A 17,246-nucleotide genomic window follows, 5' to 3' on the forward strand; every position below is an offset into this window, starting at 1 on the left:
CCTGCTTAATATTCTGAAAAGTCACCCTAATCCTGTCAGTATTAATGCCAGGGAGATGGTGAGCCAGCTTTTCCTGATACAGCAGAAGCATGTGAATAATTCCATTTTGACCTAAAGGTCTGTTTCTTTATGTGCTAGTTATTTTTATGTATTCATTTCTAAGACAGTGATGTTTTTAACCAAATAATGCAGCCCTCAATCAGTGTTATTTGCCAAGCAGAGGCCAGCCCCACCGGCTCATGCTGGCGGAGAAGCTGCCCGCAGTGCCTGCACTGTGTGTAATTAACACAGCTGAAGCTGCTCCTGTATCTCCCAAGCACCCTCCACAGCTGCTGTACTGCTCTGTGGGAGATGCCATGCTCCTGGGTGTACAGGGATGCCAAGTGGCTGCTCAGCAGCTGTCATGGGCATACAGCTTCCTTTCTGAGTCCAGTGGGCTGCATTTAATGAGGTTTACTACTAGCGCTGTCAATTAGCAAAAGCACAACAGGCTTACATATCTGTTAGTGGTTTAAAGTCTGTAATCATTTCAGTACTATTTCAGCCTGGTGACCTCTCTAAGTCAGTGACTGTCCCTTCTGAATCTATGAGGACATGGTATACTACCGAAGCCCAGTGCTAGTAACAACAATATTTTACAGCAACTCTGATAAGTATGGTAAAAAAAAATCATGTAGTCCCTTTGTCCCCTCCTCCCCATGGCAGACCTTACAGCTGGTGAAGGTCCTGTTTCTGACATAAAGCCATAGTAGAAAGAGGCTTGGGGAAGGGATGGTTCTTAATAGCTGCCCCTAGTTCAGCTGTGGAAGGCCAGTAGCAGCAGGAATAAGCCAGACCTCAGGGTGCCCCCCTCTCACCCAGGTCCTGCCCCACAGCAGCTGCCTTGGCACTGAAGCCCCAGCACTATGCCTGGCTGCTGCAGAACTTCATTTATTTCAGTTTTAGGTGATTAGCTTTTTGTCTTCATCTGAACACAGCAACCGGAGCGTGAAATCCTCGCTTTCACATTCAGCACAGAGCTCAGCCCATGCTTTATATCCCTTTTCCGTCCCTCCACAGCCACATCTTGGCACAAAAAAAACAAAAAAAACAAAAAAAAAAAAAACAGAGCCGGCACAGGGTTTAAACCCAAAGACAGGAGCAAGAGGTTGCCCTTGTTGCAGCAACCCCCTTCCTCTCTTTTCCCCTCCCCTCTCACATTGTACATCCAGCCTTCCTGGGAGCTCCCAGGAGCATTCAATGGCCCTGCGGTGACATCCTTGGACTCTTAGGGGCACAGTTGCACTATGTATAAACAATAAAACTCCTAGATGCTAATAATCATGTTAACAGCAACATGTTCTGTGAAAAAATGTCATAGGAAGCTACTGGAATATGCTAATGGTGGTTCTTCCATGATCAGTTTCTTGACAGTTGGTCAAAATAGGAACCAACCTATTTTTTTAATGTTTACTCCTTTTTTAATTATTATTATTTTCTTCTCAAGTGATCTTAGTCCTATTCAGATCATCCTGTTGCTGGGAAATAGTCATGAGACCAAACTTCAGGCTTTCCTTTCAAACTACATTCACTAGCCACTAGAACTCCACCAGTGTCCAGAAGCGATGAGCCTCTGCCTTAAAAATGATTATTTAACAAAGATACTAAACAAATGGGATCTCTCTCTTTAAGCATTTGACCCTGAGACAGATGAGGAGGGGAGGGAGAGAGAGAAGGAGGGAGAGAGGGAGGGAGGGAGAAGGAGAGTGATGGTAATCGTTTTAGATAACAACCTGACTCATGCTAATAGCAGCCTAATTGCTATCCAAGTGCTTTTAGCAGGAAACAGACACACCTAGAGAGGCACTCGTGCAGAAGAAGATTAGTTTTAAATGGAGGAAGGACAGAAATTTAAATGAACTTTCAGTTGAGCATAGTGGAAAGTAAGAAATATTTGTTTGTTTATGCAAAAGTCACATCCAAGAGTTACTCAGTATTGCTTCAGGGACTCGGATGGTATGTAATTCATATGAGAAACAGACGCACAGTAGGGCTCAAAGTGAACCAAGGAATTATATTTAGGCAGGGGAAAGAAAATAGCCATATTTTGGGAGGAAGTGGTTGAAAGCTCTCTTTCCAGCATAAATCAGCTTCTGCAAGGATTATGACCCTTATATGAATAAAATTCATAAATGTCAGTCCAATAATACAAAGTAAGACCTTTATGTGAGAATAGGTGTGATTATACTAAGTGATTTGCCTGGGAGGAAGCTCCGTACAAATGGAGTGATTTGTCATTGACTGAATAATCCAATCTAAGCATCCAGCATGCCCTCTGATTGCAGCAGCCGTGCTGTCTTATACTAAAGATCTGTCTTTTTTGCACAGCTGCACAGTGAGTTGCTGTAATAGCTCTTTCCTCTGAAAGCCCAGCCCCAAATTCTCATTGCAGCACTCTGACACAGCAGCTAAGGGGTCAACACTGTAAGCAAAACCACATTTCCACATCAGTCTGTGGGCAAGCCTCTTAGTCCCTGTTCCCCAGGTGCTGTTACTATTTACTAAATCTCTTCTCAGAATGGAGGCTGCGGCCAGCGGATGTTTCCTATAGCTCTTAGTCACAGATCTGCCAGTTAGGAGGAGAACCAAAATCTGGACTTCCAGGTCACAGATGATAAAAAGCTCTTTTGTTCACACAGTGCATGCTCTATGTAGTGGGTAAAGTTGAGTGCAAAAATGGACTATGCTCTCTGATGAAGGTGCCAGATCTTTCAGCAAGGGAATTGATATATATGTAATTGACTCTGGAAGTTCTTCTCTTTTTGTTTTGTGCTACTACATGGCTACAGTCATGTGAATGTCAAAAGGAATAAACAAAAAATGCATTTTGAAAAAAAATGATCATGCATTTGCAGGACGTAAAAATGACTGTTTGATTGCTTTGCTGTCTTCTGCAAGCCATTTTCATAGATGCTTGTGTATCTTTTTATTCTGGGAGAAATTAAAAAAATTGAGAGATCTAATGGATTTTGCATGTGTAACACATGACTGTACGTTATCTTGAATGTTACTGTCTCTTTAGAATAGTATTTTTTCTGTTTGTAAATTGAATTTGATAAAAGTCTAGAAACATTATAAGCCAGAAATTATCAATCTTGAGTTGTTGAATAATAGTATTGGGGTAGGCTGCTATGGCAACAGAATTACCATCTCTGACTTCACACAGGAAAGGTTCATATAGCAACTGTTTTTTGGATACCCCTTCATTGCACAAGCAGGAAAATATACTGAGCTATCCAGTAGTCTCTGGGAAGAGAGCAGCAATAAAATAAACTGACATGTTTACTACATCGCATTTGTTTTTGAAATACACATAAATGCATGCCTTACATTTGTAAAACAAAACAAAAGAGGAACACAAAGGCCAAAACAACAGTGTTGAATCACTGGCATGAGTCACTGGCATGAAAACATTTGATGAATATTTATTATAAATTAGTATTTACATTATACTTAAACTTAGAAACTCAACCAATGATGGATTGTCATTGAAAATGTGTTATATATCGTACCGACTCAAAGCAGGTAACCATCCTTGCCCTTGAGGCAGCTAATTATTTTTTTCTTCTTTTTTAAGACTTGTGAGATTTTACAGAAGACCTTTCTATTAGATATATGTCAAGTTCAAATAAGCATGGCCTATGACATACAGCAACGCTCGTAACAAAAGGAGGGGTTGGTCATGCTGCTGAGTGGTCTGTTTCTGCTTTCCTTCTGTGGTCAAAGGAATTGGTCACGTTAATTACTGGGGCTTTGGCTTAGCCCTTATTTTTCAATTTGAAATTCTCTTAAAAATAGGGGGAAGAGAAAGAAGCATTCCCCTTATTATCACCACTATCCCTACATGACCACGCCACAGTCTTTAAGTCACTGACAAACATGGTGGGTGTCTGTCTGGCATCTCAAGTCACCGACGTCTGTCGTAGAAGTTCAGCTCGTCACAAAATATACAGCTATACACACACACTCCTTCTGACAAAGTCTGTCTGGAAACAGAGTTTTTGCTTTACAAAAAGGGATGGTAAATTTGAATTGGAAGATACCAATGGATTAATTAGACCTAGTATAGAAGAAGCTGTAAAGTGTCTATTATTTGGTATCTTTAAGAACAGATTATAAAAAATATCTGACAGAGGTGTTATAAGTAAAGCAGTTTGGGTCAAGGAGATGAACCAGATGGCATCCTGGATTCTCTGTTTCTGTGGCTCTGCGGTCCCTGTACTTGCAGAGGTGTGAGCCTTAGCTTCACAAAGACCCTCAGGTAGGATGGCAGATTCCAGGGGAGGAAAGTTGAAATTAGATGTCAAGGGGGAAGAAAGAGAGTATCTGGAAGAGTGTCATATGCTCTTAGTCATTTTTCTACTTTTTTTTTTTTTTTTTTTTTAATGTCCATGACTCACTCACTGAAATAAGCCTTTGGGAAAAAAACATAAAAAAAAAAAAAAAGTAATTCATCTGGCGCACAATAGGGGGACATCTGTGCAGTACAGATATTTTTACTTAATATGTACTGGAAAATGTAACTGGTAGACAGTAAATAAATTTTAACGAAGCAAAAAGATGTCTGAAGAGATAAAAATAAAAAATAATAAAAAATAAAAATTGAGTTTGCAGAACCTAAAAACTGTCTAACTGTAGAAATTCAAATACTACACATTAGTGTTGCTGTACTGGGAAATATGCAGACTGGGTGTGCTAATTTCAGAGGATATTTGTTCACTGGCTATTTGTAGGAAGCGGCTGATGACAATGTCTTTGGCCTTGGTGGTCTCCATATTCCTCTCTCGTGATATCTGCATGCTGATTTGGTCTACGTTAGTCATGATGAGCTCTGAGGCCAGGATCTGAGTGGGAGATGCCCTGTTTGCTGTGCTATCCATGATGTACTGCTTGTACAGCTCCACCAGCTTCTGCTCCAGGTAGTCGTTGAGGGCCGAGTCAGAGAGAGGCTGCTGGTGTGGCATTAAGCTCGCCAGCCGCCAGCACGATGAGAAGCCTTGGACTGGCCTGCGGATGGTCTCACTGGGGGGGACCCTCATGGACTCCATGGGCGGAGGAATCTCTGAGGACTCCAGGAAAGGGCCGATGCCACTGTCACAGGTAAAATCTGACGCCACTGAGCTAATAGGCACCACGTAATCCCCAGCTATATGCAAGTCATTGTAGTTCTTGCAGATGCTTTTGCAGGAGGATGGAACCAGGTAGGTGTCTTTTCTTGCCAGCCCCTCGCAGACGTCTGTAGCTGGAGATGTCTGCCCTTCAGGTGCTGGGTGCTGTGTGGGCTGTAGAAGATTATCCTTCTGCCTTCTGCTGTGTTTGCTGCCTTTAGAGTGGACTGAGGAAAAACATTTGCCAGCAGATCTGCATCTCTGAAGGAAGCTTTTTCCTTGTGCTTCTTCAATGGAAGAATAATTAATGGACCTCATTTCATACACCACTTCCTCGGCTGCCACGTTGGTGCAGAGCTCAGAGCTCAGGTCTTCACAAAGGTAGGCAATTCTGTGAAGGTAACCTTCCGACAGCATCCTTCGAGAAAGGAAAGGAACCACCAGCAGACAGAAGAATGACAAGAAGAAACCATTAGTTCATTACCAAGTCAGTGAGTGATGATTATACTCACACCTCTATTACAAGCTGCTGAGATATATTTCTGATTTGGACATTAACGCTTGTCTCTGTCTTTCTGGGGGACTTGAGTCAATGAGTGAAGTGATCAGATCATCTCCCTGTTGTGCTGTTAACTCAATTGCATCACAGTATATTCTGTGTAACACAGCATATGGTATGTATGATACATCCAAAGACAAGTGAATTGGGAAGAGAGGAACAAGAAGTGGTTTGCTTTGGTAATAAGTGCTATAATAGCTTGCATTTAAATATTTGTATTTTTGCCCTTTATTTCAGCTAAAAAGCCAAGGGTTTCCCCCCTCTTTCCCTCTCTGAAGCAACTTTTATTGTGTGTGGTTTGTCATCTACCTCTGAACTATGTTGATTTGAGATTCATATCGAGAGTATAACCCTTTAGTATCCAGACTGATCAATGACTGTAGGTGTGAATCCTTTTTCACTAAGTCTCAGATCATTAAATTAGCACTTATCACTTCCATATGCTAAGCTGGATAGAATTGGCTCTAGTTTTTAGACATTAAAATGTCAATGACAAAAGCAAGGCTTTTTGGAGACATGATTCATTAGACTTGTTTTAGATACCCGAATTGAAATTAGATGAATTGTGCCCTACATGTGCTGATCACTCTCCAACTACTGTAAAAGGATCTTCTTAAACTGACCGTCCTAGATGCAGCGTGCTTTTGAAAAGACACATTTCAGTGCAATACATAGGCAGATGTGCATTACAGAAGTATTCCAGTTCCTTCACTGTTGTGATACTCACGGAAAGCCATGAGTATCACCAGCTCTGGAAACAGTTTTCATCACATTTCTACAAAGGCACAATCAGGTTCCAGAAGTCAATAACCCTATCCAGTCACTGAGCTGGTGGCTCATCCTCAAAAGCTGTGTAGCCGTGTTAGCAGTAAAAGACAGGGCTCACTAGCAATGACAGAAATGTGTCTGCTCCTCAGCAAACGTTCTGTCCACACTTTAGCAGTTCCACTGCCATATAATTGTCCATAACTCCACCTTTGTGCCTTTCATTTAAATAGATGTCAAGGAGGTGATTCACGGGAAAGATGTCCTAAAGAAATTGTGTGGTCCAGCAGTGAGAAAGTAAATCTTAAACAGATGTATTTTTCTTTGTTTAGGACAAAATATCTTGTGTGATAGAGGAGCAAATAAATTGTCTTTGTTTAAACAGTGGGTACTTCTTTCATTTACTATTTAATCTGATTACATCATTTTAATCCTTACAGATATTGTCTGTGTAGGTTTAAGCATATATCCCAATTAGTTGTCAAAACACCTGTTGTAAAGGAGCACTGGAACATATTTCCACAAAATGTGAATAGTGGTGAGGTGGGATCTCTGCAGCACATGCAGTACTACATCATTGCTGCTGACGACTGTTGAACTAATATTTTACAAGAGTGAAAAGACTTTCATTTCTGAGTCAGGTATCTCTTGCGTTGCAGTTGCTTGTGCAAAATGCTGCAGTAGTATTAAATGTTGGCTAAATCCTGTCTAACTGTGGATATGGACTTGAGGCATATGTTGGCAAGAAGATAGTGTGAGAAAAGACTTTCCTCAGGGGGAAAATAAATCACTTCCACACTATGAAGATGGCTGCTGGAGGAAAAAATAATCTTCCTTCAGAAGGAAATGTTCATGAAAATTAAATATGTCCAAACACTTGCTTTGGTGAGTCTGAATCCCATCTGCTGCTTCAAGTTGTGTGAGATTTCCCACAGGCAGGTAACATTTAGTGAAATATAGTCCATTTTAATCCATTTACATGAGAAGCAAATATATATGGAGCTTGTCAATCTTTGCAGTAAGTTGCTGTTGTCTTGTGTTAGGTTTTAGATGTAAGTAAGGTACCACCACAGAAATCTCACCCAAATGCTTGAGGTGCTCTTGTTGTAAACCTGCCCTTCTCTTCCCATTTCCCTTCTTTCCCCTCCTTGTGCAGTGCAAAGGCTGTTCCCTTCCCCTCTTTCCCTGAGCCAGAGGGCTTCTGTGTCAAGTTGCCACCAGCTTAAGGTAGCAGGAACTGTTATACACTTATTCCTACATTTACTTTTAATGTTGATTCTGAGAAACAAGTGAAAATATAACATCTGACCTATTCACTTCTTAACCAACATGCGCAAAGCCATGTGTGCTCAGGTAGCATGTGACATTTCTGTCTTTCCTACTACCCAGATGCATCTTGTTTCTGTCATAAGGTGATACATTAGGGAAATGAAACTGCTGGTTTCATTTCTTCATGCTGCATTCTGCAGTACCCATTTTCAGAGTTTTAGAGCACAGGGTCTGAGACTGAATTGGAAACAAAAGAACAGGCAAATTCAAAAAGATTAGGCTCCCATCATGCTTACGAATTACATGTTTTGTTGAATGAGTTACAAGTTTACCCTCTGATGGTTGCAAGAGCTGTGGCACTAATCTGATGATATTCACAGCTCTGCAAGGAAATCTGATTGAAGCTCTGATGGGTGCTGTCGAGAGCCAGAATGCAGAAGTGAGCTATATATATATCTCTGGTCCTAATACTTATCATATACCCATGTCACATTGTTATTACATCACGACTGATGGCTGGCCACACAGTTGGGTCACCCTTAATTCTTGTGTTTTACATCGGACAAGGATGATGGTTTCCATTAATTCTTTCTTTTGTCCCTCCTCTTAATCCCCCTCCTGTGCCACATACACACCTATACACCAAGATTGCGAATGCATGGGGATTACATCTAATGCCTTTCAATATCTGGGGTTTCACACTCCTTACATTCACCTTTCACTTTCCTCTTCCTGAACATAATGCATTATTTTTGTTGTACAAGGAAAAATAGTCTGGTCTACAATGTTGTTCTGATGCATTTTGCACATGAGGTGAACAAACCGATATTTCCTCGTACAGCTACTGTCTTGGTGAAGGGAGCTGGCTACATCCTATCTAAGCACAGATCACAGTGTAGACAGAGGGAGCAGGCTGTCTGCTTTACATTCTTTTCTATCTTACGTAGTCTTTATTACTCTCAGAAGTTCTTAAAAGCTTGTAGGTCTTCCCTAGGGTTTTTGTTCAGTTTTTCAGAAGAAAAGCCTAAAGGCAGGATGAATGTTTAAAGCCATGTGGAGAATCCAGTGGTATTGCTACTATTTTCTGAGTGGCAGCAAATTTGCTGGAATATAATGCTTGGAGATGGTGCCAATGTTTGCATAAAGATCTCATATTATAGTCTGGGAGCAAGCAAATAGAATGGGAGTTCTTGGCTTAGGATAAGCAAAAAGTTTAAGGAACGCATGAGAAGGATACACAAAGTTATATGATAAATTGTGCCCCATATGAAAACCTGAGCAAGATCAAAAGTTGCTAGGGAGAATGGAAAGAACATGGTGCCAGCTGGAATCACTGCTCTGTGGGGAAAGGAACATTATTTTGCATTGCAAAAGGAGGGGATGGAAAGCACATAGAATAGACAGGCCTGTTTCGAAATGGAATATATCTGGCTTTCAGTTCTCTGAGTGAGGCTCTGAATGGCACTGAAGCTGTGCTCTTGGTAGTTTCAGTTCAAGTTATAGCACTGGATATAGCTATAGGTATAGCATTAAGCTATACCTATAGCTATATCCAGTGCTATAACTTAATATAACTTAATGCTATACCTATAGCTTAAAGCTTGAGCTATAGATACAGCCTATGATCTACTAGATAGGACTGCAATTAAAGTCTTCCCATCTCAAGGGAACCCAAACCTTGTGGACCCATCTTTTGTATGTTTTCTCCTAGTATTATCAGGCACTTTTATAGTCTGTGGAGAAACAGATCCCTTCACTGAGGTTTGAGATCTCCCTCTAATTGCAGGGCATGCATGCAAGAGTTCCCCTGGCAGGCACGGTAGATTGGAGCAGCAAGCCCACATATGCTGCAGGATCCACATCTCACCTTCCACCAGGGCTGGCATGAAACAGCTCCTGAGAAGCCTCAGTGCAGCCAGTATGGGGAAACCAGGACAGTGAAGGAGGAAGTGAAACGAGCTATGTGTATGGATGAGTATATAGCCTTTCCTTAATGTATGAAACCCATGGTTTTTGGTGGGTGAACCCCATTTCTTAAGGGCTATCTCCAATGCCCAGTGCTGTCTTAGGTAAATGTAATGGAGGCTGCTGCTTGAGTTGGGAGTTGGCTCCCTTTGCCCGTGGCAGAAGAGAAGAGGACCCGCTAAGCTGTGCTTCTGCGCTTCCCCTACTGCTGCTCTGGAAGACCTGAGAGCTGTGGGACTGTTCCATGAGGCTATTCCAGCAGCAGCAGCAGCAGTCCTGAGCCAAGCCCCTTTTGCCCCCTCCTTGAATCTCTCTTTTTGTCTTCCTTCAAAAGAAAACTTGAGCCTGGCTCATCTTTATTTGCCTATCCATGTTTCTGGAGTTGCAAGAAAGCTAGGAGTCCCACTCCTACAAGGACATATGGGCTGCTTTGTGGGGAACAGAGAAGGTTGAAGAGGATGAAAATCTTGTATTTCAGGAGCATGAAGGAATCACCTTCTGCAACGAAGCAACAGAGAGATCTCCTTCTCAGAAAACACAATGTGCTTTATATGTTTATTGTAATGTGAAATGTTCTTGCTTGACAAATGTCTACACAATCATGCTAAATGGATGGCAATGAACTCCAAGAGCACCTGGCTTCCTTCACTTTGAAAAGTACATTCTTAATGTATGTTTGAGTGCTGTTGTATCTTTAAGTGGAGTTTTGGGGGGACAGACTTCCATAAAAATGAAACGAAAATGGTATGTGGGTAAATAGAGCTTCTCGAGCTCTTAAATCCTTTCCCATCTAATTCTATTTTATTAGTTCCTTGAAGCTTTGTACAAAGCCAGCCTGATTTATTGCTTTCCATATTTTCCTTAATTATCTGTACCTATTCGAACTTGTTTTAGGACACCATTAATCTGATTCGATAGCATTTTACATATCATATGCAAAGCTGTAAGGAGCAATATGAAATGTAAGGGAGGAAGGGATTGAGCTCCGCATTCATTAGGATGACTTGACTACATAATATTTCTAGACTGTGCTTTTCTCCGGGGTGGGAATAATTTCCTGTTTCTGCATTTCTGTGTTTATTTTAATTAGTTGTCTGTTGTTGTTATGACTGAACTATTTGCACTGAAATATTTTGTATCTAAGCAGCTGAAATAAAAGGGAAATAAATTCATGTGTTATAGAAGAGAAGTGTATAGTTTCTAGAAGTGAAAAGAATACAAGGTAAAGCAAGAAAGACAGAAAAAGCTGAAGGGGTTTCCCAGGAGGAGTGAGAGAAATGTTGTACTAACAAACCTTCAAACATTGGTCACATCTGCTAAAGAGTATAAAAAAGGAGGGGAGGGTGTACACCCAGGTCATGCTGTGAATTTGCATCGAACCAGGAAATTGGCTGTGAATCAGGAAAACACAATGACAACATTTCTTTGTTTATACTTTTTAACATCATCATTATTTTTTTTTTAAAAGGAAAAAAGTCTCAACATTTTCTCTGTTAATATTTTTAACATTATGGCCTTTTTTTTCTATTACAGTTCTTATTTTTATTTTATTTTCTAATCTAAAAATAGAGTACACCACTTCTAAGATGATCTGAACAGTATGCTACCATGCAAAAATCAATAAAAAATACCATAATTATTATAAAAGCAATACACTTGGTAAGATTCCCGGTAAAAGTATTCTGGAGAATATTATTTTAGTATGATTTTATGACAGTCTTCAGAAGGATCAGAGAATCAATCAAAATTTTTTTTACATTCATAATCACAGTCAATTGTGGTTCTGAAGACAGCACTTTTGAAATGCTCTTATCTCTTCTTAAGGCAGCAGAAATTGCATGTGGACAGTGGCTGGGCTGCAAACATGTGCAGGCATTCCGAACAGTCAGAGAAAGCACATCTTCATTTCACCATGTACCAGCTGCAGTCCCACGCAAACAGAACTAAGCTGCTTTGGTAAGCAAGGGCAACATTTTCATACTTTTATATAGTGCATAGTATATTTCAGTTCTTACCTCCAAAGATACAGCAGCTGACCGGGTACAGAAAACTGGTTGTCTTACAAACTGTTTAAAGCTTCCTGTGTGGCTGTCCTACCCCAAAATGCAGCATTCTGTTTTTATTTCCTTTTCAAATACACTTCTAAGATGACATATGCTTTATTTCCAATCCTTTATAGTGCAGAAGTATAGAAAGAAAGTCCCTTAGGAGTTGAGGGGGTTTTATAACTGACTGAACCACAACGCGTTAGACTTGCTTCCTCTTTTATGTCTAAATGAAACTTGATTGTGAAACAGTGTATTGTTAAAATAACTGGTTACAACACACTCGGTCCATGCAGACAGACTTCTCTTTATTAACCATTTAAAACAAACATAAAAAAAATCATTCACCTTAGTGAACTGAACATCTAAAACAATCTTAGATAAAGTGCTCCTCTTTTGGTGATTTATGGTTTACCATATTTCAACCATTACCCACCATTTTCTTTTTAATTGACACAGCAAGACATCTAGACCTATCAAGATCGTGGTGATGCCAAATACACATGAAGAGTGAGGTGCCAAAGCAGAAATGCACTTCACAGCAGGACTACTTTGTTGTCTGCAGACCTTGTTATATCTCAGCTTCCTCCCAAACAGCACAGCTTAGCCTGTTTATCGAGTTTTGTTTTCACTGCAAAACTTGTCATGAGGAAGGTTAGACTCAGGGTGCACTTGGCTTATCATGGACAGTACGTTAAAATACTTTGGTCAACTGGGAGTTCACCCTCCAAGCTTGAGGTCCATGGGCAAACACTATGGCTTTGAGATTGGTATGGGAGTATTCCTTAAAGGACAGACGACGTGCACTATTTTAAGGATGTAAGAGCAAGTCCAATGCATCAAGAGTACTGTATCCACATCCTCAAAGGAGAAAAGTGCTTCAGGTAAGCTGCACTTTTCCTTCTTTCCTTCTTCTCCCAGGAAGAGCACTCCCAAGAAGATGCACTATGTATATCTAACTCATCTTTTTATTTGGGTTCAGGAGTCTGTTTTCAAAACATATCTGCCAGGTGTGTGCACTCGCTGTGCTCTGGTTTGCCTCACAGACCTGTCTCGAAGCATGTGAAACAGGATTCCCCATGGATGAAACTCAGCCAGGAGGACACAAACCAGGACCATACTTGAAACTTCCCACAGGCAAATTTCCTCATCGGACCACAATAGAGGTAATCCAAAATAACTTCCCCAAAACACACATACCATGGTTTCATGGTTTCAACACCAGCTGTTTTGCTGTCCACATCTGCTCTGACTGTGATGCAGTACTGGCTGATGTAGGCAGAGCAGGAAAACGCTGTCAAGAGACTCATCTATAAGATAGTACAACACAGTTTATCACGTCTTCATGAAGAAAACCTCATCCACCGATGCCATTCAGTTAGTGTGGTTCAATAATAAGTGATAAAGCTACATGGCTATAAACATAAGAGAGAGGGCTGGATTTCCTTCTGTACCACATCATGGCTGCACCACAGAGGTTAAGTATAAATCTCTGCGTAGCCTGAGCCTGTTCTGTCAAGCAGCACAAAGGCAGCTGCCTGCCAGTTGTATGTGAAATGTCTGTACCAGAAACTGTAACTGGGGAGCCTTTGGGAGGACCCATATGCCAGAGCTTTTTCTTAAAATTAGAAGTAGGAATAAATGCATAAAATAAATAAAATAAATTGATTTTCTTGTGTATATATTCAAGCAGGTAAACCTGATGCAGTAAGCTCCATCAGGTTATCAAGCAATTTTAGCTCTACCCCTGTTTGGTAGGTCAATGCCATTAACTAGGAATTTTGGAATTTAAAAAGGTTTAGGACAACACCTTAAGATTATCACCTATCGTATAATTACTTTAGGCAGTATGACAAAGGGGATATTTTGAATCCTTTCGGTCTTTGGAAGGGAAGTGGGTATGGGAAAGAGATAACACAATCAGTACTTTGTCATAAAAAAAATGATGATGAATAATTCCTGCTCCTTGCTGTAGTAAAGTGGTTGTGTTTTCCTCCACAGCATGGAGAGGTCTGGCTGTGCTGGGTCCCCAGAGGCTTGCTGCCAGGAGCTCCCCAGCAAGGCGGGGCAGCACCTTTGGCACACCTTGCGAGGTTACGTTAGGCACCCAGCATTTGATATTACGTGCTTAAAAATAAAATAGCTGTTTCATCATGAAAATGACTACTAGATCTTTTAGTTATCTGCAGAGGCAAGGACCATGTCCTTCCTGATTTCTTGTTGCATTGTGACTCGCTTTTTGTACTTCAGTGACAAGCGAACTATTTGCTGACTTACATGCTCTTTCTAGTCAATAAAAATTCTACAGGTTCAAATTCTGTGCAAGTCAAAAAGAAAAACAAGGCCTTTTATCTAAGAAAATTACAAGCAAGATCATTGCACCCTGTGATAAAATCTTCAATAGGAGTTTGCTTTGAGAAAGGGCAGCAATGTTGGACATAGTGTATTGAAGCTGTTATACTGTCTGTTCCCAGCATTAGCCTTGCTAGGAATGCACAGCCAGCTGATGGAGTCTTTTCAGTGCATGCTCTTTTCTGCTCTCATACTTTACATGAACTGGATGATTGCTGTTGTCACACTCCCAAAATCTTTCTCAACCTGTCTTCATTCATAATCTTATTTTTATCTTTAGTGGTCAAACTGCTCTACCTATTTTTTTTTTTACAAAGACCATAAATAATGCTGCACTGGTGCATTCCAGATAAAATACCTTATTGCACAGGTGATACTACTGACAGCAGAGAGCATGATGTGTTTTCTGTGCACAACTAAGTATGGGCACATGATCACATAAGCACTGTTATTTAGTCTGGAGTGTATGAAACACAGTGCTTATAAAACACCAAAAAAAAAAAAAAAAGTATTGTATAGGGCTGATCAGCCTCTTTCCATTGCCAAGGTCTGGCAAAAAAAAATATTTTTTTTCTTCTTTTTCTTTTTTTTTTTTTTCTTTTTTAATTAATAGTACAACAATTTATAAATTAATGTCTTGGAACAAAAAATAATCTAAATGTCACCTGCTTTTTTACATCTCTCTAGCATCAGATAACAATGAGGCTAAAAGGAGATCTGCAATGTATAGGTACATAGACATATATGTACTGAATTACTGGTGTACACAGTAAATACCATGAAACACATCATAGCTTTTCAATCAGCAGCAGAGAGCAGCTTGAAACTGCGCTGGACAGAGTGCAAACTGCACCTTCTTTCAGCAATGTACCTTATTCCTGCCCAACTCAGCAGCCTGCTTGACTAAACGGGTTATCAACAGCTACACACCTTCGCTTGCGTTTGTACCTTCCAGGTTTCCTTAGCAGTCTTCTGGGGTCATTTGTTAAGCTTTCCAGAGTACAAAGACACCAGGTCTGCTCCTTTCATAGAATTTGTATTGTGGTAAGCCTGGCCCATTTTTTTTTTTTAAGTGCAGTTTCAAAGGGAAAACTTAGCAGTGCTTTTTTTTGCCTGGATTTTTCCCCAGGACGCATGATTCTTTTGCAAGTCCCTACACTTTCAAATGTAAATCTCAGTATGAGTAGCAAACGTACTTCAGGTGGTAAACAAATTAAGCAACCATTCCAGATCACTGCATTTAGATGTAACTGCAGAATAAAAAGTGCTTGAGCCTGTATCTCAGCTCCATAGTGCCAGATCATTTCCTACTGCAGGAATCCCAGCTTCTTTGAACACAGGGTGTTATAATGCCATTTTTGCTTCACAAGTCCAAAATGGGTACTCCTATCTGCTCACTTAATTAAGTTGCAGCTAATTACGTCCTATGTACCAGATAGAAAAGCATCATCATTAGATTTCTGATAAGACTAACCAGTAGACATGGGAGGAAATGCTTTTTGCTGCTTGGGAAGTAGTTGCACCTTTCATTTAAAAAGAATTTTTAAAATATAGTGTCTAGAGGGAGATTTTTGCAGCCAACAGCATGGTCCTAGGCAGAGGACATTAATTTATCAATGTGGCCAGAGCAGGGTGTAGCCTTCTGTTCCCTCCTCCATTTGGCTTTCTCCCCCCAGGAACCTTTTTCTGATTTTTTCCTTTGGGTGAGCTCTGGCTTCCCTTCTCAGCAGGTCTCCAGATTTAACAGGCTTAAGCTTCAGCAAATCCCAGCTGTAAGAAGAGAAGCTTGTTTCACCTGTCTGTGCCTTGAGGACAAGGAAGGCTATTCATCTCTGCAGGACCAGCTCACTACGACATCCATAGCTTTCTTGCTGGCTTTCTTCTGATCAGATTTCCACTCTGGTTAGGTGGACTTTCTGGGATGAGCCAAGATTAGCTGTGTAATTTCAAGGTGGGAGCCAGTTAGTTATATTATAAAACTTTCGTGTTATATCCAGAAGCAGTACAGAGCAGCTGGAATACTGCCTATCTGTATGAAATCGTGCCACATGATACACACTCTAATTCTGATGCTTGTATTGATTCTTTGTTAAGAAGAAATCACGCCTCATGCTGCTGAATTACTTCTTGGTTTAGTGACAACTAGTCACTACTGCTGAGGCTTCAAGTTGTCAGGGAAAGAGCTTTTAACTGGAAAAAAGGACCGTGCAACAGATTTTTTTCTTCTTTTCACTTTTTTTTTTTTTTAGAATACATCAGTGTAACACAATGAAGTTGAAAACACTCAGGCTGCTAATAAGAGATTTTTTGATAATCTATCAAAATCCCACAAAAATCACAGAAACCCAGGAGGTATTGCAGTGGTCTGGTTATGTTAGTTGTATTGGCACATGTGTGCAGTGTCCAAGCAGAGCCATCCAGTGGCAGCTGGATGTATTTCATGTATCTTTTTCTCAAGTACTGGCTTTTGCTTTAACTCTGATTATCACATCCTTCACTTCTTATTCTTACATCTTTCTGGTAACCAAGAAAATACACTTTTTCAACTATCTCAGATTCTCTAGTAGTAAAATTCAACTGAAAATTATGTCTAAATTCAGGCACTGTCTTCAGGAGGTTTACAACAGAGATGATTGGGGAAATCTGGGAGATGCAACAGAAAAAGCAGTGGACCCACTGAATACTTTGAAGAAGGTAGTAATAGAAAACACTCCCATACTTTGGTCCATATAAACCAGAACCCAGAAAAGCATTGCCTGTAGTTTTGTTAGAGTCAGGCATCCTTGGGCACCAGTGCCACAAACATACAAGAAAAGGAAAGGCAGCAAAAATCATGAGCTGAAACAACTGCAGGCAAACCACCAGCTCCACCTGCTAGCAAAGAAACTATGACCGCTGAGGTTTGCTGCTGAAGAGATACCCAAGGGCATGAGACCTGGCAGAGCGGGTGAGTGGAAGGAATGGCATCGTGGGCAAGGGTCTGAAAAGCAGGAGGAAAGCTGAGGAAAGACCGCAGAGCTGATTTTTTGATGGTTGTTGCCAAGGAGCAGGAAAAAAAAAAATCAAGCAATGATATGGGCATAGAGAACCAAAGAAGTTTTTTCAGGTGGAGTCTCTAACTGAGATTTTGCAAGGAAAGCTGAG

At 40.6% G+C, this 17,246-nt stretch overlaps 1 protein-coding gene across 1 annotated transcript; it reads right to left on the minus strand.

Moving 5' to 3' along the window:
• Positions 1 to 1,271: 1,271 nt before the first annotated feature.
• On the minus strand, positions 1,272 to 11,944 carry TASL (TLR adaptor interacting with endolysosomal SLC15A4). The gene is made up of 2 exons (XM_005022353.6): positions 11,721 to 11,944; positions 1,272 to 5,565 (listed from the first exon to the last, which is right to left on the minus strand). Exon 2 carries the CDS (start codon positions 5,562 to 5,564, stop codon positions 4,689 to 4,691), a length of 876 nt encoding a protein of 291 aa, XP_005022410.3. The 5' UTR covers position 5,565; positions 11,721 to 11,944; the 3' UTR covers positions 1,272 to 4,688.
• Positions 11,945 to 17,246: the final 5,302 nt, after the last annotated feature.

The sequence above is a fragment of the Anas platyrhynchos genome, chromosome 1 (assembly GCF_047663525.1).
Source record: "Anas platyrhynchos isolate ZD024472 breed Pekin duck chromosome 1, IASCAAS_PekinDuck_T2T, whole genome shotgun sequence".
Classification (NCBI taxonomy): Eukaryota; Metazoa; Chordata; class Aves; order Anseriformes; family Anatidae; genus Anas; species Anas platyrhynchos.

Excerpts from the sequence above, each read along its gene's own strand:
- TASL (XM_005022353.6), bottom strand. The coding sequence starts at position 5,564 with ATGCTGTCGGAAGGTTACCTTCACAGAATTGCCTACCTTTGTGAAGAC.